Source organism: Oculina patagonica, chromosome 5 (genome assembly GCF_052425735.1).
Source record: "Oculina patagonica isolate OP01 chromosome 5, crgOcupat, whole genome shotgun sequence".
Taxonomy (NCBI): domain Eukaryota; kingdom Metazoa; phylum Cnidaria; class Anthozoa; order Scleractinia; family Oculinidae; genus Oculina; species Oculina patagonica.
Genome location: NC_135762.1, coordinates 15850929 through 15874045, shown reverse-complemented (window position 1 = coordinate 15874045; position 23117 = coordinate 15850929). Strand labels below are relative to the sequence as shown.

General features: G+C 37.4%; 3 protein-coding genes across 3 annotated transcripts in view; all 3 read left to right on the top strand.

Moving 5' to 3' along the window:
• Positions 1-23117, top strand: part of LOC144652981 (uncharacterized) — a 53861-nt gene that overhangs the window by 26184 nt on the left and 4560 nt on the right. The window contains exons 32-43 of the mRNA XM_078512877.1: positions 495-763; positions 2038-2146; positions 3825-4172; positions 4776-4805; positions 5092-5209; positions 18031-18102; positions 18839-18910; positions 19522-19593; positions 20229-20300; positions 20429-20500; positions 20962-21033; positions 22816-22887. Of these exons, the coding sequence (XP_078369003.1) occupies positions 495-763; positions 2038-2146; positions 3825-4172; positions 4776-4805; positions 5092-5209; positions 18031-18102; positions 18839-18910; positions 19522-19593; positions 20229-20300; positions 20429-20500; positions 20962-21033; positions 22816-22887 (1378 nt within the window). The remainder of the gene's footprint in view (positions 1-494; positions 764-2037; positions 2147-3824; positions 4173-4775; positions 4806-5091; positions 5210-18030; positions 18103-18838; positions 18911-19521; positions 19594-20228; positions 20301-20428; positions 20501-20961; positions 21034-22815; positions 22888-23117) is intronic.
• LOC144652991 (neuropeptide FF receptor 2-like) lies at positions 7865-10309 on the top strand. The gene has a single exon (XM_078512889.1). It carries the CDS (start codon positions 8132-8134, stop codon positions 9293-9295), a length of 1164 nt encoding a protein of 387 aa, XP_078369015.1. The 5' UTR covers positions 7865-8131; the 3' UTR covers positions 9296-10309.
• Positions 13488-14652, top strand: LOC144652992 (neuropeptide FF receptor 2-like). The gene has a single exon (XM_078512890.1). It carries the CDS (start codon positions 13591-13593, stop codon positions 14650-14652), a length of 1062 nt encoding a protein of 353 aa, XP_078369016.1. The 5' UTR covers positions 13488-13590.

The following is a 23117-nucleotide window of genomic DNA, read 5'->3' as shown; positions in this document are numbered from 1 at the left end:
AAACGAAAATCTATTGTGAGTTCTATTTCATTGAAATGACCTTAAATACATCAAAATTGGGTTGCTCCCCCTGTTGCTCTTGTTGGTCTAGGTTTCTATCCACTTTAATAGCTAACTGGTGGGGCTTCGACCCTCGCCATCTATTTAACAATTAGACTACGAGCCCGAGTTTTCTATGAGCGAATAGTCAACGAGGCGCAGTCCAAAACCTACAATTTTGTGCACTTTGAAGACAAAAATCAAGAAAATTTACCGCTTAAAGAGCTACGCGCGCGCGACTGTTTTCTATCGGCGAATAGAAAACAGTGGGAGAACCAATCAGATTCGCGGATTTCCAATAGAACACAGCTGAGTTTCTACTAAAACCTCGAGCTCCTTGTCTAAGTGTAAATTAGCCGTTAAGTTTCGAGTGTGAAAAACAGTGCTTAGTACTTATGATGTATTTCATGGCTAAATCTTTTGATTAAAGTCAGTTACTTCCCGCTATTTCATAGATAATCGCCTCGCTACCTTCTCCTTATCAAGCAGCAGTGAAACAAAGCGTGCCCGTGTACGAAGCCCGTGGTATAACAGATCAGCGGATGGTTATGGTAAATGCCTGAAGTTCCGTTACATGTTGCTTGGTGCTGGCAATAATACTCTACGACTTTACCAAATAGATAGCATTTTTTCGAGGGAGAGACCAATCTGGCAGGACGAGTCAAGAGGTGATGACTCTTGGCAATATGGACAAGTGTCGGTATCTGGAGTGACACAACATCAGGTGGAAAGAGATTCCCATTGTTTACCATTTACAAAAATGTTTCGGAAATTTCAGTCGGTAATTTCCATACGTGAAGAAAGTGTTCAATTTGAATAATAATAATAACAATAATAAAACGATCTTTTAAGAGGAAGCGCCGGTCACGTAAATACGTGGTTTTCAGGGAGGTCCTCCATGGAAATAAAAAAAAGTATTAAAATCTAAAAGGAAGTACAAATGTCACAGATCTAAAATATAAAATATACAAGCTTAGTTTCTTCAAAGAACCTGCCATTTCATGTGATGGCATTCTCCCAAAAAGACCCAAACTGTACATTTTAAGTCTGGAGTGAAATAAGCTTTAAGAGGAAATCCGCCAGGACTTCGAGTAGTTATTGGACAAAATTATGTACCAAAACTATTTACACCTGATTGCAAGCTTTTGTGTTACTGCTTCAAATATCTTATCGAAACAAATATTTTCTAACAACACCAAACATCGAAAACCAATTTCGAAGTTCCACTGAATTCCCATGAATCGCTTATAAGATGTGAGCTTTTACCCATAGCTTGTGAACTCTGAATATCATTTTCTCAGACTCTGATAAGAAATTGTTGTACCAAAATTATTTCCACCTTATAACAAACTTTTTTGTTACTGCTTCGAATATCTTATCAAAAGAAATCTTTTCTAACAACACCAAACATCGAAAACAAATTTCGAAGTTCCACTGAATTCCACTGAATCGCTTAAAGACGAATTTACAAAATGGCTACACGTGAGATTTTGCCTATAGCTTGTGAACTTTGAAATTCATTTTCTCAGGCTCTGATAAGAAATTGTTGTTGGTGTTATCACGGATAATTACTTACATCTTTAACTTTGATTAATGGTAGGAAATAACGCAATAGGATTTAAATTATTCTGGTACTCGATTTTTGTCCAACTTAAATAAATATTACTCGTCTTCCTAGTGGATTCCGTCTTAATCTACGTGGTGGTATTTCAACACAAGGGCCCAAATCGTCATTTTATTCGTCATGAATCTACGTGATTGCAGTTTTCAAAAAAATACCCAAACTATACATTTCAAGTCTCAAACTGGCCGGTTTTGCTTGATCTGGAGTGAAAATAAGCTCTTATCTTCGTGGTGGTATTTCAACTAATGAAAACACTCGGTGATTGCGCACTTAGGGATAGAACCTGCTTCTAAACTTTGCAACAAAAAACCATCCAATGTATATTGGAGCTTTTAAATCATAATATGTAAATTACTTTGTTCTTTTTGTCTCAGTTGATGTTTGAAGGAAACCTGGGACAGCAAAAAGGCTTCATCGCTATTGCCGCACCTTACTTTACAAATGGTTACTGTTCAGCAAAGCCTACAAAGGCAAATACGGAAGGTAAATGTTATAACAAAGCCCTGATAGAAACACCTTTAGGAGGAGTGAAGAGGTTCGTCTCTCTTCCCATTTACTCATTGAAGCCCTCCACGACAAGCTAGATGAATGCCTACTACTCACAAGGGCTTACCTCATAATACTTCGTCTGTTTGGCAACGGCAATGTGAAATTTAAACGAACGAAGGAGTGAATTAATGTGTTTTATTTAAAGGTCAAATAAACAGGAATTTCAAAATGCCATTTTTACCAAGCAATCGCTAAGACTATTCATTATTGAGTAAAATTAAGAAAAATTTTTGCTTTCCGAGCCTTAAAGCGTGAATAACAGCAAAAAAAAAAAAAATACAAAGATTTCCGAAGGCTTCACGAAAACGTTTTTGAATGACTGCGCACTGAAATGGAAGGAATGGAACGAGTTTTTGACGTCATAATTGGTGTTTTTGAAAACGACCGCAGACGATTCAACAGACCGCACCGACGGCAACGTCAACGACAACGTCGGGTGGAAAATGGATTTATATTTTACTTAAGAATCTCGAACTTACCGGACGTATTCTGCTTACTTATTGCTTTTAGAAGTAGCTCCCGCTGAATATTCAAAGGACCGTTTAACCCCAAATAGAAAAAACAAATATTAGCCGTCGTGGCTGACGTTGTCCAAAATACGCAGAATTTCGTCATTTCGTTGTTCGGCAGAGAACGGCTTTGAAGTGTACCAAGATTCAAAACGTACGTGCAGATAATTCTGCTCATTAACGTTAAATGCTAATGGGAAGAACAATAGAGAATCCTGACTTGTTTTCATACCAGCGTGCATTCTACCTATGTTTCACATGATTATGCAAAACGACAGCAAACAAAACTTTAAGCTATTTTTGAGCCTTAGGTATTTTATTTAATAAAAAAATGCGCGTCTTTGAACAACAACCAACAATCAATCAACTGAAAAACGGCCGAACAGAACGAAATAACTGCTTGAAATGTTGCTAAACACATTTATTTAAATTCTAACCTGCGGTGTGCGGAATCAGTCTGCGGTCGTCTTCAAAAACACCAATTATGACGTCACAAGTTTCTATTACCGACAATTTTCCGACAATTTTTCCGAGCACCCTACGATTATGAAGGCCTAAAAAAGCAGTTTTCAACTTGCGATATCTCTGCGATGCAATGTCCGATTAAAAAAGCAGTTTTCAACTTGCGATATCTCTGCGATGCAATGTCCGATTACTTTGAAACTTCGTAATATGTTTATTTGGATCTTAATAAACACACGGGCAAAAAATGAAACAATTCGAAATTTCTGTTCATTTGACCTTTTTAAAGTGTCAAGGATATTAAGTTGGTAAAACTAAATGGAGACACTGATACCCAAGTTTAAACTTCTTGTGTACAAATATTAAAACTCAGAAATATTTACAATCTAGCGTATTAAAAACTATAAAATTTCAAATGTTACAGCTGGTCGAAATTGAACTATAACCTTGACGCTTTGATTCAAAACTACAAGTGCTTAAAGTAACCGATCTTTTGCAATAGTATAATTACAATGTTTGACTCTTTTAATTAACAGGTGCATAAAACACAGTTCTGACAGCTGTATATTAATGTTGTCGATAAATTCGTGAATGATTATACTGCTGTGTTGTACTGAACCGAATGTGTTTGTTTCCTTCAGGCTGCAGGGAACACTTCACTGATAAAAGTGGTTTAATCATGTCACCATACTATCCTGGATATTATGCAACTGACAGTTGGTGTGAATGGCGTGTCACCGCTCCGATGGGTCACGTGATCAGACTCGAGTTCCTATACTTTCAGCTGGAACAAACGGATCCTCGATGCCTTAATGACTATGTTGAGGTATTTGATGGGAATTCAGCAGATTCTACCTCGCTTGGCAGATTTTGTGGTCACACTTACTCAGAGATGTTAGAATCTTCATTGAATGACATGCTAGTCGTGTTTAAATCTGATAGCAAGGGGGTACGCCCAGGATTCAAAGCTCAGTATTACACAAGAAAAGGTGAGAAAGTTTTAATGTTACACGCTTCACGTGTCTAAATATCTATTTGCAAATTACGAGTCTGCCGTTATCTTCAACTTGTAACGTTGTAGGCCGTGTTCGTATGCCGGCCTAGTCAGTTCTTTGCCTCTCATTTTCCACGAGTTACTCGTCAGAAGTTAGAGCTCGATAGATCGGACGTTTTCTATTCCTACAGACCAAGTTACTTTTTTATGAATGAGGTTAGCTAGAATGGCCAAAAAACCCTCAAAAATTGATCATAGCGTTCAATTCAGGTAAAATAGCTGAAAAGCGAAGTAAAAAGAGACGGTATGAAAATTACACGATGACACAAACTGCGAAGTTACGGTTTTTGTTAGCCCCTTCACGCAGTCGTTTTTAGTAGCAATCGTGTTTCACTCCTTGTCCCTAAAAATGACTGCGTGGGAGACTAGGTTTTTGCATGATAACATTGGTAATAGGACCCTGCTTTCATAAGCACCACCACAACGTGTTACTGTTATAGTAAAGTTATAGTTGTAGTTAACTTTATAATTATCATTCAAGCTGAAAAAGAATGAGTTTCGTAACTCACTCATTACTTTGTTATGTATTGTTTTTCAGACGAGGACGATCAATGCAAAATGAAACCAGGTAATGCTAAATGACTTTCTTCTGTCTTAATAATCACCAGAAAGAACATACTACGAAATGTAAAGGGATGATGCTGAAAATTTCTTAGTGAAAATTCGGAATTGTAAAATTAATGAAAGCGAAATTTAAAAGGTTCCGTCACAGATGAAAATTAACAGATTCAACTACCTATTGTTTAGTGGATACATACAGAACTCTGTGATTGCGTTTGTTGAGGTTCAAAAGGTTCCATATTGCCTTTAACAGAAAACGCAAGCATTATTTTTAAGGTTTTTTTTTCTCCTAGATTGTCCAGTGGGTTGTACATGTTACATTGTAGAAGGACCACCACAGCAATATGTGTTGGAAGGAGCAGATTACATTACAAGTATACCATGGAATATATCAAGTCTTACAACAGTTCTGTAAGTCTGATAATAGTTAATTGGGCAATTTATTTGTGACAAATATATTTAATCGTGTAGATGACACAACAATAATTTGTGAGTAGCCAAAAGTGCGTCAGTAGCGACCTTGGACAGTAAGAGATACACACACAGAGATACGCACGCACAGTGCCCAGTAGAAGTTTCGGAGATTGGGCACCACGGATGCTGACGCAATATTCGCCACATTTTATGTGACGAGTCGTCTACACGAGCAATTTTCGTATGTGACAGCTTTTATTTGTTACATAAAAGCTAACATGCCAGCTTGTCAACAAATATATTTGTCGCATAAAAATTGGCCAATTTTTCTCATCTACACGAGCAAATAAAAGTTGTCACATAAAAATCGTCGTATAAAAATTTCTCGTGTAAACGCGGCTTTACTTTTTGATACTTTTCATACAATGTTGTCATTTATAGACTTATTATTCGAGTTCGGTTCAGTAGCACTTTGCAGCTAGCCGTTTTTGCACTAAAGAAATTCAAGTCGCACCGTCCCAAATGCTAATCAACTTGTCACTGTCAGTAAACATTTTACTTTTACAATTTTGAATATGGTAGGACGCGCAATTAATGGTTGACGAGGGAGACGGTAACGTTTTACTTTTTTTCGCTTATTAACATTTCTTGTATATTCATCTACATCCCGCGTGTAGCCAGTGGAGCCTAGAACGTGGTTAAATTGATTGCTTTCACTTACTTAATAACCACAACGTTTTTAGCGCAGAATGGACTATTGTGATGGTTTGTTGGGGCGGTCATCCGCTAACGCACTAACGTCTCAACTGAATATATTATACTTTATATTGGCAAACGTATAATTGTTATCTTGATAAACAACACCAATACATTTTGCTGTTATTTTGAATAAATACGGAAGACTCCGGTGGAAGTGGATGTAGCCACCATTTTTTTGTTGTTTGGTCTCACATACGTGATCTAGCGAGCGAATAATCAGAATATCTTCGTGTTCTTGGAACAGTTTCCATTTACTTTTCCGCTTTTTGGTTTGAGTCATACGATTCAAAACAGCTGTAACGCTCCCTTTCATTCTTGTAATCTGGTTTATCCATAATGGAATACTCCGACAAACATATATACTATCGAAAGTGTATGTAAACGCTGTTTGCAAATATGTTATTCCGTTTTACAGATCGAAACTGCCCAATTACTGTTGTTATACCTAACACGAGTCTTACAGCCAATAACTTCACGGCTTAACTGACCAATCAGCTTCAACGGACCAGACTTATAACATCATCGACTGACAACAACTTTTCACTTGACTCTGAATATGAGTTCCGCTCAGGTTGTCCAAACGTCAGTCACTAACAACAGTTCTTTTCAGAGCTACTCGCACCCGGACGATCACACTATACGAACAAATATATTATTCTGTTAAGAGTTAAGTCTAAATTTTGGCTTCGAATCTATATATGCTGCTAGCGTTTTACTTGTTTTCTTTTTCGCTCAATTTTACGATCTTTTAAGGTTTCAAAGCAGAATTTTTAAGTGGATTGGAAACGCTAAGGAAACCATTAGTTTATGCCTTCAATTAAGACTACGTCAAAATTCTTGAAGCTGATGCGCTGTGTACCCGCCGTGCCTGAGTAATTAGACAGGCGCTATTTAACCTCGCTGTAATGGGACAGATGCAGTTAAATGGTTTTCTTTTCTCATATTATTAAAAATCCTATGTTATGCGCGATTAACTGCTAACAGGACTAAGTGCGTCGTAAAATTTGGCATTCATTCATTCTTGTGCTTAAGAAATCGGACTTCCATTTTGTGGTCGATTATTACACACCCGCATGACATATGCACCTACTTGGAGTCATTTTTCCATTATTTTTATTACTTGTAGTAAGTGCGCCGTATAAATAACTGATGTGAGCAGCTGGCAAGAAAGGTAATGACAAGTTTATTTGGAATAACTCTGCAGGCCGCTTACAATACATAATAAAAACAGTCAAGAGGCAAAATTTTGTCACGAATCCATTATATTAATCTACATGAACAGCGGAGTGATTAAAAGTGACTGCAATGTTTTTTTCGTTGCATACGAATAGCTTCTGAATCGTCGCACACACAAAAAAGACGACATCCAAATGAAATATGCCCATATTATTAAAAATAGATTTCAGTACAAACGATTTACCACGAAAGGCGATATTAAAAATATACAGCCAAAAGCTAAAAACTGTCGGACTGACGTTATATTTATATTTCAAATCATCATAATTAAAGCATTTTATAATTTTGCTTTCTTTTAAAATAAAACGTTCTCTGTCTGCGAAATAATATCGAAAGATTAAGACTACTAAGAGTTCCGTTTTATTTACACACGGTAGCGAAACAGTGAGATAAAGAAACCAAACGAAAGCAAATACGAAAACCTGTAACTTTAAATTGAACTCCTAAAAATGGATGTGAAATGCAAATATCTTTCAATTTTTCTTTGGGCTTTTTACTTTATTTCAGCGCTTTATTTTTGTCGAAGCCATTTAGCATTTTATTTTCTTTGTTATATAGGCTATTGTCAATGTCAACTCTTAGAAAATGTTCTCGACTGTTTAGCAAAACTACGAAAAGGGCCTTCTTTATTCCATTTGATGTTTATTTGCCTTTATCTTTGTTGATGTAAATTAACAAATACGCCTGCTTTCTGTCAAAGGCAGGTGACATTTAATAAGCCGACACAAAGCATATTCACTGCTAATAGTTTCAAAGCATTGAAAGCCTTTAAAGGCGATCTTGGATAATTATCTTAAGCATAAAGCTGTCTATTATTTAAAGTTCCATTTATATCGTCTGCATCTTCTCACGAAACACGACTCAATACATCGAACGCCGAAGAATTCACCGGTTTAAATACGGTAATTAACAAAAAACAACAACATGTTCACCAAAAACTCCACCTTTGAAACGGCGTTCATCAAGAACATTTCAGTTAGCACAGAAGATGTTCAAAACAATAGCAGTCCGGATTGTCCTGTAGATGATTCCACAGTGGAAGTGGTTTTCAAATCCGTGGCTTATTTCACCATTCTTGGCGTTTCTTTGGTTGGAAATATGTTACTCATTCTGATTATTCGCAACAACAAGCAGTTGCGAAAATCGATCAACTACTTTGTTTTCAACATGGCCGTGTCCGACCTGTTTAACCCGTTGACCATCATGCCTATCACAATCGTTGAGATCATTTCAGGGTCTTATTCTTGGAGGGTTGACAGCCCGTGGATACTGGGAGACATTTTGTGCAAGTTTTCCTACTTTCTTCCTGATGTTTCTCTTGTTGTTTCCATCGAAAGCCTGCTGCTAATCGCTATGGATAGATTCATCGCAGTTGTCTTTCCACTGAAGGCCAAACTCATCTCTACAAAAGCACGTTTCATCAGCATTGGGTGTACGTGGATTATCGCCATTGCAGTTCACGCGCATTATTTCTACACTTTTAGACTGTTCACCGGCAACGACAATAAAACATATTGCTGGCAAGATTGGGGACCGGCATTTGACCACACAGAAACGCACAACAGATACACCACGGCTACTTTCATCACTTTTACCCTTGTTCCCGTCTGTTTGTTAACCATCGTGTATGGCACCATAGCATGGACGTTGAAAAGGAAGAACAAGAAATCCCAGAAACGGTTATCCTGTCGCCAGGGTCGCCGTGATCAACAACACAAGAAAATTATCCGAATGTCAGTGGCCATAATCATTGCCTTCGCTGTTTGTATGATGCCACTGCTTGTGTTCACGTTCAGTCGAATTTTTCTGTGGAATTGGGAAGTGCCACCCATTTGTGCATTCCACAAGACGATTCCATTCATTGCTATATTTATGCTGCATTCGTGGAGCGCTGTAAATCCTTGCATTTGTTTTATTTTTAACAAAAATTACTGGAACGGTTTTAAGCAAATACCATCATCTTTCAGCGGCCGCAAGTCATCAGCAGAAGAAGGAAGTCGTCATATGCAAACTGGAACTTCCAGTTTGCATAGTCGTTGGACGACTTCTATTCATAGCAAACGTTTGTCAAAATCGAGTGCGGTTTGATCCTGATCGACATTCACGACCGAGTGTCACTGATGGCTCATTTAAATTTTCAAACGAATAAGAACAATCTAAATTTAAGCTTTTAACCGAGGAGTTATGCTTTAATTAGTTTACATAAGACATCTCTCAAGAATTTGTCAAAATAGTTTATTACTGCGTCATTTCATCAATTGTAAATGAGGGAAAGAGTGGTATGCAGCAGGGAGGATTTTTAACTTTGGCTGGCCAAAACTCGTTTAGAATTTGGCATTTACCAATTTTTGTGCCAAATGGTTTCTGTCCAGTTCCCTAGGTCGCACTTGAAAAGCCAACAGTCCCTGTGTAAATACTAATAACATTTACAGACAATTTTTAACACCATGGTGAGCCCGTTTACTTAGACATAACATATTTTAATTATCATTTGGACACCAACCATTGTAAAGTCAATGTTTATTATCCAAAAAGATGGAATCACGATGTTTGCGGAATGAAAAGTCGAAACTAAGCCAGCCCACTATTTCTATCACTGAAGATTCTTAATACATGAGCTAAGTATGTACAATATGGCACTCTCAATGAACTCGTGATTTAATGATATCGGCCAAGTTATTTTATTAACTATTTGAAATAAAAATAAAAATGTACATAAATATAATAACTGGTCATCCTCCCACATACATGTGTATATTGATTACGGAAGAACAAATTATGGCGAGTTTACATTAAAATTTAGAGGGGCCAAGTCAGAAAATATTGAGATCATATAATTATTTTAAAATATCTTCAAATAGTTGTGCAGAAAATCAAATATGTGCTTTGATTGTGATTAGGTCTTAAGACAACAAAGTCTGTGTTGGTGTTAGACTTAGAAATTATATCCACCTATAACATTTAAGATTAACGATAAGTTCAATATGCGAAGTTCGGTAGTGCTTGTAAAGATCTGCCATTATATGTTGTAGCAGATATACATCAATGTGTGTAAATTAAATGAAATAATGGAAAAATAATAATAAATTTAATAATACTCCATGAGAAAATCAATCAAACGTAAGAGTGCGGCCAGATGTTCTTTCACTACTCTGGCTATGTTGTTGTCTTGTAGCTAAATTTTGTAACAGCTGAACACCAACTAATAATCTGCATTTTTATGGTTGCTTCCTCATAAGAATGTTTTTTGGAGAATAAGAAAACTTAGACGGCTTCCATACTACCAAGAGAAAAGATTGTTTTCAGTTGATGCTACCGAGGACCATGATCTGGAGGTTTTGACGCGAAGACATCAAAAATGATCCTAATGTCGATGGTGTTAATAAAGATTAAAGATATCACAGATAACAGTAATGGAACTTTTAAATGCGCTCGATAATACAATTCATTGGGGACCATTTTGAAAATAATATTGTATTTGGATCGGTAGATTTTCATAAGGACCTTCCCCTTGATCGTCGAGGCTCACATGTGCTTAGCATTTTCCTCGCTTTTCGCCTGTTTGCTGTTGTAAAAAATTTTCTTTCTTATAAACACACGGGCAAACACACCGCTGTCGTTTTTTATTCACTAAGACATCTTTTTGTACGGCAAATATTTCCTTTTCTGGGGCAAATCGGCCGATTAGGCTCGCATAACTAAAAACCAGACTCGTTGACAGAATATTTGGCAGAATAACCAAATTGGATCTTCCCTTTACGGACTTTACGCTGTTTCAAGTATGAAGTGAGATGGGTATTCGGACTAGATATCCTGAAGCACTTCAAAGGCATTCTTTGTGAGATTGGTTGTTATTTGTTTACCCATGGTATCGCTTTGACTCTTTGAGTCTCTTGTCGTTTTTCTTTGTTAGTCGATGGGGTATTTCTTGCTTTTAGAAAAGGTTGCCGTATGTGTTGGATTTATATCTCAAACTGTGTGAACTTTCTAAATTTCAAAGATCAACATGTTTTCCCTCCATAAAGAGGCGTCAACATGGCGCACCAAAGACAAAAGCTATTAAATTGCATTTATTAGTTGCGGTTCCACTGCCGAAACTGAGACGTTACCCAGAATGGATTTGTGTGTCTTTCCCCTCGCCCATGGAAAATATTGATACAAAAAGAAAAAAGAATTACCCATGACATTTCCCGCCAAGTGTAGGGTTTATCAGTGGTTTATCTCCACAAGAGTGTTCGCCTCGGGTGAGGTTCCCGCAGCTCTGGGCTTTTTGTGTGTTGCGCTTCGCGGCTATCCTGGCACGTACTAAATCTTATACAGTCGAGCTCTATAAGGCCCCTCGGGATGCGAAAAAAGTGTCCACAACTGGAGCTGGCCGCTACGGAATGGTTCTTGTGCGGCCTGAGGTGTGGGGTGATGGCCGCCGGAGCTCCAGCTCTATGGTAATATGCATCTTAGTTGTGTTTCGAAATGTATCCGGGGTGACGACAAAACAAAGACTGAAATATGACTGTAATAGTAAAATATTACGAACGGCGATGTTCTTCGTAGTTGGTTGATTAATACAAGATACATTTATATGATTTTCTTTGCGGTGTCCGCTTACGGAGCTCAAAAACAAAGAAAAAGCTAAGTGGTAATCGGTGTCCGCGGCCGCCGGATGTCCGCTACGAGAATGTAAAAAACAGAGTTTGTATGTAAAAACGGGGTTTCTAACAAGGTGGCCGTAGTAGAGCTGTCCGCTTACGATGTCCGAAGAGAGCTTCGACTGTACAAGACACGCGGCATCAAACATGGCCAACTTTCGAGGTTCACTGTGAGTATATTTTCGAGGGAATACCCAAGCACGTCTTGGCCGGCGAAACTTGTAGGCGACGGGTTCTATAAAACAAATACAGCATCTGAAGAGATTGTAGAAATCGTAATCGCAGACGCCTTCTCTGCATTCTTCTTAACAAAGTTTTGTATACAAATTAACCGGGTATTGCCGTAAAGAAGAGAAGAACGACAAGCACAGGCGCGCCGCCACACTCAAGTCGGACCTCGGAGCGTACGAGGGCCACGGCCACGATCCCACCAGGACCCACGGACCTCGGGCAGAGGTCTAGTGGAACTTCAACTTTTTAAGCTTAGATTTCCTTTCACCGTTTCTACAGACGTAAGCTTGTTAATTTTCGAACTTGATTAATCTACGAGAAGTCATAGCCTCTGCTGCTAAAGCTAATTGGCTCGCAATAGCGTACGAATCAGATAAAGATAGTTTCCTCTTGCCAGTTTGTTCAATTAAAAAAGATATTATATTGACTGTATGTGGCAGATCTTCAACGTTGTGTTATATTTATGTATTGACAACGTCGTAACGAGCATTTCGGTCGGGTGAACAGATGATTTTCTACGATTATTTTGATCAACCGGATTTCGGTTTTAGTTTGTGTAAACTACACGAAACGTGTTGAATCTATTGCAAGCCAGATCGAGTAGATCGCTTTTATCTTTTACTAAGTGTTGTCTTGAACTATAAAATACTTCTATTTCCTGCTGAAAACACGAGTTTTAATTTTTTCCGGACTACTTTGAAATTCACCATATAAATGAAATGAGAGCGTACCTAATGCTTCCTTGATCGAAACGTCCTCCCTTGTTTTTAGACATGCCGGCCGATGGGGTCTGGGCCGAGTCCAAGTGATAATTATACAAATGTTTAATCTCCGAGCTTATGGCTCCATATTGTTGTGCCTCAGATGTTTTGACTCCTCAAAGATTATTCTAGCGTTGTGCATTTCTGTCACCATTGTCTATCCTATACGAAGTGTGTCTGTTTAAGGAGAAGAAATTTCCCATAGTTTGAATGTCATAACCGTCCAATAACCACGTCCGCGCCAGTGAGCTGGCTGGCTCCTCAATTGTTTTTGGTTTGAGAGTGATTATGATAATTTTCCATTTCCTTTTTGAACAAATAAGCCTCTAGACTGAATACACCATTGAACTACTGCTTCCTACATTTTTACTAGGTGGGTGTTCATGTTTTCAAGTTTCCTTTGTTTTGTCTCTAAAAACAGGATACAAACATGTCTTGCCCCGAAGAAGTAACTTTCCGAAAAACCCTTAAAAGCAATTGTTGACCAAGTAGTTAAAAACGCATAACCAATTCATTTTCAGCGCCCGACAAAAAAAATCATGTGCCTTCAAGGCAAACAGAAATTTTTAAAAGCACTTTTTATTGTTTAAGTGTGATCTTGATAATTACCTGAAGTATAAAGCTGTCTGTTTTTTAGAGTTCCGTTCATATCGTCTGCTTATTCTCTCGAGACAGGGCTTGATTCATCGAACACCGAAAGATAACAATATTCACCAGTTCGAATACGGTAACAGAAAACAATAACATGTTCAGCAAAAATTCCACCTTTGAGTCGGCGTTCAACAAGAACATTTCAGAAGACGTTAGAAACAATAGCAGTCAGGATTGCCCTGTAGATGATTCCACAGTGGAAGTGGTTTTCAAATCTGTGGCTTATTTTGTCATTCTCGGCGTTTCTTTAGTTGGAAATATGTTACTCATTCTGATTATTTACAAGAATAAGCAGTTGCGAAAATCGATCAACTACTTTGTTTTCAACATGGCCATGTCCGACCTCAGGTTTAATCCGTTGACCATCATGCCTATCACAATCGTTGAGATCATTTCAGGCTCTTATTCTTGGAAGGTTGACAGTCCGTGGATACTGGGAAACATTTTGTGCAAGTTTTCCTACTTTCTTCCTGATGTTTCTCTTGTTGTTTCCATCGAAAGCCTACTGCTAATCTCAACGGACAGATTCGTCGCAGTTGTCTTTCCACTGAAGGCCAAACTCATCTCTTCAAAAGCACGTTTCATCAGCATTGGGTGTACATGGATTATCGCCATTGCAGTTCACGCGCATTATTTCTACACTTTCAGACTGTTCACCAACAACGACAATAAAACATATTGCTTGCAAGATTGGGGACCGACATTTGACCAAACAGAAACGCACAACAGATACACCACGGCTACTTTCATCACTTTTACCCTTGTTCCCGTCTGTTGGTTAGCCATCTTGTATGGCACCATAGCATGGACGTTGAAAAGGAAGAACAAGAAATCAAAACAGCGGTTATCCTGTCGCCAGGGTCGTCGTGATCAACAACACAAGAAAATTATCCGAATGTCAGTGGCAATAATCATTGCCTTCGCTGTTTGTATGATGCAACTGCTTGTGTTGACGTTCAGTCTAATTTTTCTGTGGAATTGGCAAATGCCACCCATTTGTGCATTCCACAAGACGATTCCATTCATTGCTATATTTATGCTGCATTCGTGGAGCGCTGTAAATCCTTGCATTTGTTTTATTTTTAACAAAAATTACTGGAACGGTTTTAAGCAAATACCATCCTCTTTCAGCGGCCGCAAGTCATCAGCAGAATAAGGAAGTCGTCGTATGCAAACTGGAACTTCATGTTTGCATAGTCGTTGGACGACTTCTATTTATACCAAACGTTTGTTAAAAAAATCGAGTGCGGTTTGATCCTGATCGACATTCACGACCGAGTGTCACTGATGGCTTATTTAAATTTTGAAACGAATAAGACCCACAGTCCAAATTTCAGCTTTTAACAGCGGAGTAATGTTTGACATCACTCAAGAATTTGTCAAAATAGCTTATTACTTCGTCTTTTTATGAATTGTAAATGAGGGAAAGAGTGGGACGCAGCAGGGAGAATTTGTAACTTTGGCCGGCCAAAACTCGTTTAGAATTTGGCATTGACCAATTTTTGTGCAAAATGGTTTCTGTCCATTTTCCTCGGTCGCACTTGAAAAGCCCTTCTTGTAAATACTGATAACATTTACAGACAATTTATAACACCATGATGAGCCCGTTTACTTAGAAATAACATATTTCAATTATCATTTGGACACCAACCAGGCTAAAATCAATCTTCATGATATTTATGATCCAAAAAGATGGAATAATGATGTTTGCGAAATGAAAAGTCGAAACTAAGCTAGCCCCCTATTTCTATCACTGAAGATTCTTAATACATGAGCCAAGTATGTACAATATCAGGGCACTCTCTATGAAATCATGATTTAATGATATTAGCCAAGTTATTTTAATAACTATTTAAAATAAAATAAAAATATACATAAATAAAATAACTTCACCTTCCCACATACATGTGTATATTGATTACGGAAGGACAAATTATGGCGAATTTACTTTAAAATTTATAGGGGCCCAAGCAGATAATATTGAGATCATATAATTCTTTTAAAAATATCTTCAAAAGTTGTACAGAACGTCAAATATATGCTTTGATTATGATTAGGTCCTTAAGACAACAAAGTCTGTCTTGGTGTTAGACTTAGAAATTATCATGATTCACGTATTACATTTAAGTTTAAAGTTTAGTGAAATATGCGAAGTTCGGTAGTGGTTTGTAAAGATCTGCCATTATATGTTGTAGCAGATATACATCAATATTTGTAAAAAAATAAAATAGTGGAAAAATAAGAATAAAATTAAATAATATTTCACGAGAAAATCAGCCAAACGTAAAAGTGCGGTCAGATGAAGAAGTAGTCAAGTTTTTCACTACTCTGGCTATGTGTTTGTCTTGTAGCTAAATTTTGTAACAGCTGAACAACAACTAATAATCTGCATTTTTATATTGGTTGCTTCCTCATAAACATGTTGCGTTTTGAAGAAATAAGAAAACGTAGACGACTTCCTTACTACCAAGAGAAAATGACTTATTGTTTTAGTTGTTGCTACCGAGGATCATGATCTGAAGGCTTTGAAGCGAAACACCAGCAAAATCTTGCATTTTGACCGCCAATGTGGCCGCCGTAACAGTGTGTGAAGACACTGAACGGTGTACATGATCCCGATTTCTCGAACCCTCGACTGCTCGAAACACCTGATGATCCTTATGTCAACGGTTTTGATGAAGATTGAATATATCGCAGACCACAGTAATGGACCTTTTCTCTGCGCTCGATATTTAAATTCATGGGGAACGTTTGGGAGCTAATCTCGCATTTGGATCGGAAGATTTTCATAAGGACCTCGCACTTGACCGTCGAGGCTAACATGTGCTTAGCATTTCCCTCGCTTTTTGCCTGTTTGCTGTATATGAACTTTGTCTCCCATATAAACACACGGGCAAACACACCGCTGTCGTTTTAAAGAGATGTTTGTCTTCCTAAAGCGATTATTTACTAAGACATCTTTATGTCAGGTAATGTTTCCTGATTTGATTTTGGCAAATCGGCCAGTAAGGGTCGCAAAGCTTAAAACCAGACTCGCTGACGGAATATTTATTTAGAGCGACCTGCAACTTTACGGACTTACGTTGTTTCACGTATGAAGTGAGAGGGGTGTCGGACTAAATGTTCTGAAGCACTTCAAAAGCATTCTTTGTGAGATTGGTTTGTAAAAGTTCACCCATGGTATCGATTTGACTCTTTTTAGTTTCTTGTCGTTTTCCTTTGTTAGTCGATGGGGTATTTCTAGCTTTTGAAAAAGGTTGCCATATGTTCTTGATTAATATCTCAAACTGTGTGAACTTTCCAAATTTTGAAGATCAACATGTTTTCCTTCCAAGAGAGGCGTCAACATGGCACATCAAAAACGAAAGCTATGAAATTGCATTTATTTTTAGCTTAGATTGTCTTGCACCATATCTACGCACGTAAGCATGTTAATTTTCGAACGTCGCTCGTGCTAAATCTACGATTGTGTTTATTAACCCCACGTGGGGAGGAGTGAAACACGATCGCCCCTAAAACTACTGCGTGGGGAGGCTACTTCGAAGCCAGTGTGAAAAATAAACTAGATAGAGTTTGTTTAACAGAAATAAAAAGAAAGCCTCCTACCTCCTTGTGCACTGGTTAAAGCTTTTTACAACATTCTTGATAAAAAGAGGGCAAAGAATGCCTTAATTTTATGATGATAATGATGATGATTATTACGACGCTGGTAGGATCAATTTGTTGTTGTACTCCTTTGCTAGACACGGTTATTTTCCACCCAGGAATTAAAGAACGAAGGGATCCGGCTTTCTCGACCTCCAAAGGAAATGAAAATGGGTTCATAAAATCGAAGTCCGAGAAATTGGGAGTTAAATTGAAGTATTTGATAGAGTGAGGCAAATCCAAGGGAAGGGACTTTTGGTTCGAATTATCTGGAGCTCGAGAAGTCGAGGGTTCCAAGAACAGGGATCATAACCACTGAAGAATGTCTTCATACCACGTTACGGCAGTCATATTGGCGTTTTCGGACATGCAGAATAATACATGGGTGCTCGGAGATATAAAATTTCTCTTCGAGGGTTCAACTTGATAAATCACGACTGAGTGCAGTGAATGAGTAAGATATTGAGTTGAACACGAGAAGAGACATTTCATATTTCCAAGCAACCAGATATTCCTGTTTGTTTATTTTCTTAACACACTAAAAACAAGGTTTTTGACGATTTTCGAAGATTTTCCGAATGTTGTCTGAAGGTCATACAAGCGTTTCCGAACATTTTCCAAAAAATTGAAAAGATTAGCGAAGATCACCGAAGATTTCCGAAGCTTCCCAAAAACCTCTGAGGAAGATCCGAAGATGTTTTGACTATATGAATTATCGTATTTTAACTTGTGTTCAATTACGGTTTTTCTGAGGGCTGGATACCCTTCTTTTCTCAGGGATGTCTAATTACTAGAAAATCGGAACGTATTTTAAAAGCTTGTATGTGATGGAAAATAATTAATATCTGAATCTCTCTGTTAACACTCTTCCTCTCCCTTTCTCTTGTAGTTTATTCGGTGGAAGCAAAATCACACGGCTGAGGAAAAGAGATTTTCATTCTCTCTCATCTCTCACCTACATGTAAGTCAGTGCTTTTGTTTGAAAAATCTTGCAAGTTCAGCACTTTGAGTGGTTTTGACTTGAGTGTCAAAAGTAAATCGTGTTTGCTTTGGTCTTGTATTACTACGCTTAGTGATTTGTTAAAGAAAAAACTTGCATGTGTCACTTACTCGACCAATTAGAATTAAACTCAAAACCAAAAGGGACTGTGTCATGGCTGAGTTAAGTTTATTTTATTAATTTTTGCCAAATACTCGCTATGAAACTTAATGTTTGTAATAAAACTACTCCTATGGATCTAAAATGGCAAAACATAGATTCATTGCAAACAAATGTGTCTCCTTGGCGTTATAATTGAGAGTTACTAGCAAACAAGATTAACTTTGAAAACTGTTTAGCCCAACAGTATTTCAAAAAATCCATTTCGCTATCCGTTTCAATCTTCTTCACCTTTAGACATCCGTACCTTTTTTTGTACTTGCTGTGTTATTGAAATGATCCTTCACTGTTTTAAGCAGTTATTTTCATATTTCACCGATTTTAATGACCATTTCCCATGCCTAAATTTGGCTAAAACTGTGACACAGTTCCTTTAACGCCTGCTGCATGTGTTTGCCTCGAGCTCTGATTGGTTCACGGTATTGTTTACGTCCTTTGTGATTGGCCAGAGTAATTACTTTGATTTTTGTTTTACTACTTAATCGAAAACCACTCTTTTAGGAGGTGGAGCTAACTTTCTCGTTTTTTGTTGTTATAGAGACTTAAGCCACAACAAAGTGTTCCAGTTGCAGACGGAGACGTTTCAAGGTTTATCGTCCCTTGAAACTTTGTAAGTTTTTAAAATTTAACACCGAAGCAATGATTCACGAATGCATGACCACCCAAGAGGAATATGAAAATTAACAATTATTCCCAATTGTATTCCAAGCAAATGTTCCAGCATCTAGTTTGGGACATTTGCCTTCCAAAGCGCTCTATATTTTTATGGTTAGATGATTTGTGTGAGGCTCTGGGAAAATGGTTATGAAGCCATATCTTATGTAGGGAAGCAAGACGCTTCATACTATATATTTTGGTGGACACATTTTGAATTGGTTGCTGTAAAATTGTGGTCGATGAAACCATACCAAAACGCAGGAATGCACGTGCGCTCCTCAGGCCGAGGCCGACAAGGGACTGATTTAACAGGAGTACTCAACGACACTTTCACTGGATATTTCACATGTGACTTCACGATCACTGATTAAAAGTTCGTCTGCAACGCAGGCTACTCTTGAACGGCCTAAAGCTTAATTGGTAAACGAGGGTTTTATTGCCGTGAAGAAAAAGCAGAAACAGTTTTTTTTAAATTTATCTTATTATGAACAGATTATATTTAGAAGGCTTTAGGTCAAAAGAATATCAATTTTCTTAACTTAATTGTGTTGTTTCTGTAAATAGGAGACTCAACAATAATTTTCTAAAGGAAATCAATGACGATGTTCTTGGAGGACTATCTCAACTAAAATCCTTGTAAGTCAATTGTTTGTCAAAACATAACATAACTGAAATGAGGTTAAACTATCATAAGTTAAATCTAATTAAAATATTAAAAAAACACGTTTTCTTGTGTAATTCTACTCCCGGTCGAAACACCATTATCCTGAGCAGGTAAACTCTTTAAAACCACTTTAAGTCCACTTGCAAACAGCACAGAAAGAAATGAATGATTTAATAAAAGGGCTCTCATTTTTGCAGGCTCATTAGATAGGTTCACTTCTGGATATCTCTGATTTTTAACAAATTAATACCAAACTCAATATACTATTCTAGTTCTCGGACAAAAATTTACAGGGGTTATCGTTTTGCGTTGCCAACGTTGATATCGGTCTGCAAAGCTCGGCCGTTGTCAATAAAATGGACATATCCTAGGTCCTGAAGGTGGATACATTCAGGCGTTGGAAGAGCCCAAATAGCTTTAAAACCTCACCACATCTCGAGATAAAGTCTTAGATTCATTAACACCAATTTAAGAAGGAAAACTCCACCAGAATAAAAATAAACGCATCTAACCTTTTGTATGGTCACTTACTGTCTGTTTAACCTTCTTGCCAAGTTCGATAACAGAATATAGATATTTCAAAACTTAATTATGTTTTATTTTATAGGGATCTTAGTGAAAACCTTCTTGCCGAAATTCACGAAGGTGTTCTGGATAATCTGACGAATTTGCAAATCTTGTAAGTGACATTCTAACGAATGCTTGCATATCGTACTTTTACAAGGTTAGTGTTATACACTGGCTGGCTATTACGGTTAAGAAAGCTACAACATGCTTAAATTATTATTATTTCCTTTATAATTTCAGAAGCTTAAGATTAAACCGTATTCGTGTCATCAACAGAAACACCTTTAAATACACAAGACGACTTACACATCTGTAAGTATTAGTTGACAATTGCAATTTTACCGAGGTCTAGATCACTCAGTTACATTATGCACTCAACGTGGTCAAAAGTGCTGCTTTTAGAAAAAGAAGAAAATCAATCAATCAATCAATCGATCAATCAATCAATCAATCAACTTTGATTAACGAGGGCAGCACATAATTGCCTGACAAATATGTGGCCCTCAGATTTCCGATCGAATTGGAATTCAAACTTAAGACATCAAGAAGGAAAGACTATGATTAGATAAGATTATTTTCCGTACCAAGAAATCAACTGTGACCCTTGTTATTTACACTTGATTGTGAGTAGAGCATGTTAAGCTTACTCAATTTAAGAAATGTTTAGCAATTTCCCCCCTTATCACGTTAGTCTTTGTTTTCTCCTGGTTATCCTGAATTAAAGTTATCATCCTACTGCTTTTTTTAAGTTTATGTTTTTACAAATGTTCTAGGTACCTTGATCACAACCTTATCAGCAGTATTGAGGAGAGAGCATTCGCGTCGCTATCAAACCTTCAGTATTTGTAAGTTCCTCCTCCTGGTAAAATGTAGCTACAGTTGCGAACATGTTTGTTGAATAACTTCTCCATGGCTTAAGAGCACCTAAATGTGTTTAAAAATTCAAAAGACGATAAGTAGATAAGTATCAGACTCCCAAACAGCAAGTATGTAGAGCGGCTTTAACGCTGCAATACTAGATTTATATGCTGATATTTTACTCCGCTTTTAAGTAAAATTGCCAATCTATCTATCCCTCTGTCTCTTTCGATACTTTCTTTTTTTTTACCATGTTGCCAGAAATATAGGAGTAACTTTTGATACTCACATGAACTTAGAGAAACATGTTATAAACACCTGCAAGACAGCTTTTTATCACTTACGCAATATAGCGAGGATACGGAACTGTCTTTCTCAGGATGAAGCAGAAATACTTGTTCATGCGTTTATTTCATCCAAGTTGGACTTCTGTAATGCACTACTTTATGGCCTACCACAATCAGTGCTGGATAGGCTCCAAAACGTACAAAACTGCTCAGCAAGACTGGTGTCAAAAACGTCAAGATCAGAACACATAACACCTGTTCTTCGTAGATTACATTGGCTCCCAATCCGGCAACGAATCAAATATAAGATACTGCTTCTTACGTATAAATACTAGTTATGTAACGCTTTCGAGTGGTATACTATGGAATATCCCACGAGTCACTTGTATTTTCTCGGTATACACACGAGCCTTTAGGCGAGTGTGTATACGAAGAAAATACAAGTGACAAGTGGGATATTCCATAGTATACCACGAGAAAGTGTTGTGTAACTATTTTATACCATGCCATAGAAAATACGCTCACTAAATTTCATCGAGAATAAGATCGCAGCGCACGATGGGAAGGTTGGGTTGAATACCGTCGAATATACAACGGCTTTCCTGTGTTCTGATTGGCTGTATTTTCTATGGCATGGTGTAAAGCGCTGAATGGCATGGCACCACAATACTTAATTGGTCTACTACAGCACTATACACCGACCAGGCAACTTAGATCATCGTCAATGAATCTGTTGGTTGTACCGAAAACAAACTTGAAGTCTTATGGAGAACGATCTTTTAAAGTTGCCCCCCCCAGACTGTGGAATGCGCTTCCAAAGAAACTTAAACTTATTAAATCACTTGACGTTTTTAAAAAAGAACTTAAAACATTGCTTTTTAGAGAGGCCTTTTTATATTAATCATATTTTATTTTTTAATCCAAAATAAATTGTAAATTACTTAATTAATATTTTACTTTTTAAAATTATCAAGACTTAGAGAGGCCTTTTTATATTAATCATATTTTATTTATTTTTTTTTAAACTCAAAGTAAATTGTAATTTATTTAATTAATATTTTACTTTTTAACATTGTCAAGCGCCCTTGAACGTATGGAAAGGGCGCTATACAAATGATGATTATTATTATTATATACTAGTTATGCAACGCTTTCGAGTGGTATACTATGGAATATCCCACGAGTCACTTGTATTTTCTCGGTATACACACGAGCCTTTAGGCGAGTGTGTATACGAAGAAAATACAAGTGACAAGTGGGATATTCCATAGTATACCACGAGAAAGTGTTGTGTAACTATTTTATACCATGCCATAGAAAATACGCTCACTAAATTTCATCGAGAATAAGATCGCAGCGCACGATGGGAAGGTTGGGTTGAATACCGTCGAATATACAACGGCTTTCCTGTATTCTGATTGGCTGTATTTTCTATGGCATGGTATAAATTATTATATTGAATGACTTTAGCTGTTTCTTTAGACACCTGAACAACAATAAGCTCAAACGACTTACCAAGGATGTCTTCACTGGCTTGGTATCGCTAACAACACTGTAAGTAATTTTTTCTCTGTTTCTGTGTAGTGCCCGTTATTCCAGATATTAAATGAAGCACGGACTGAGGTTTTTAGGAGGTCTTCATGCTTACACACTTTCATGACAACTTTTTTAGCGACACATTAAAATAAACGCGGTTAATACTAATCATTGTTAGTTCTTAGTTCTCGACTCGACTCCAAAAGAATCGTCAAATTGGAAAACGACGAAAAAACGACGAGCAATTA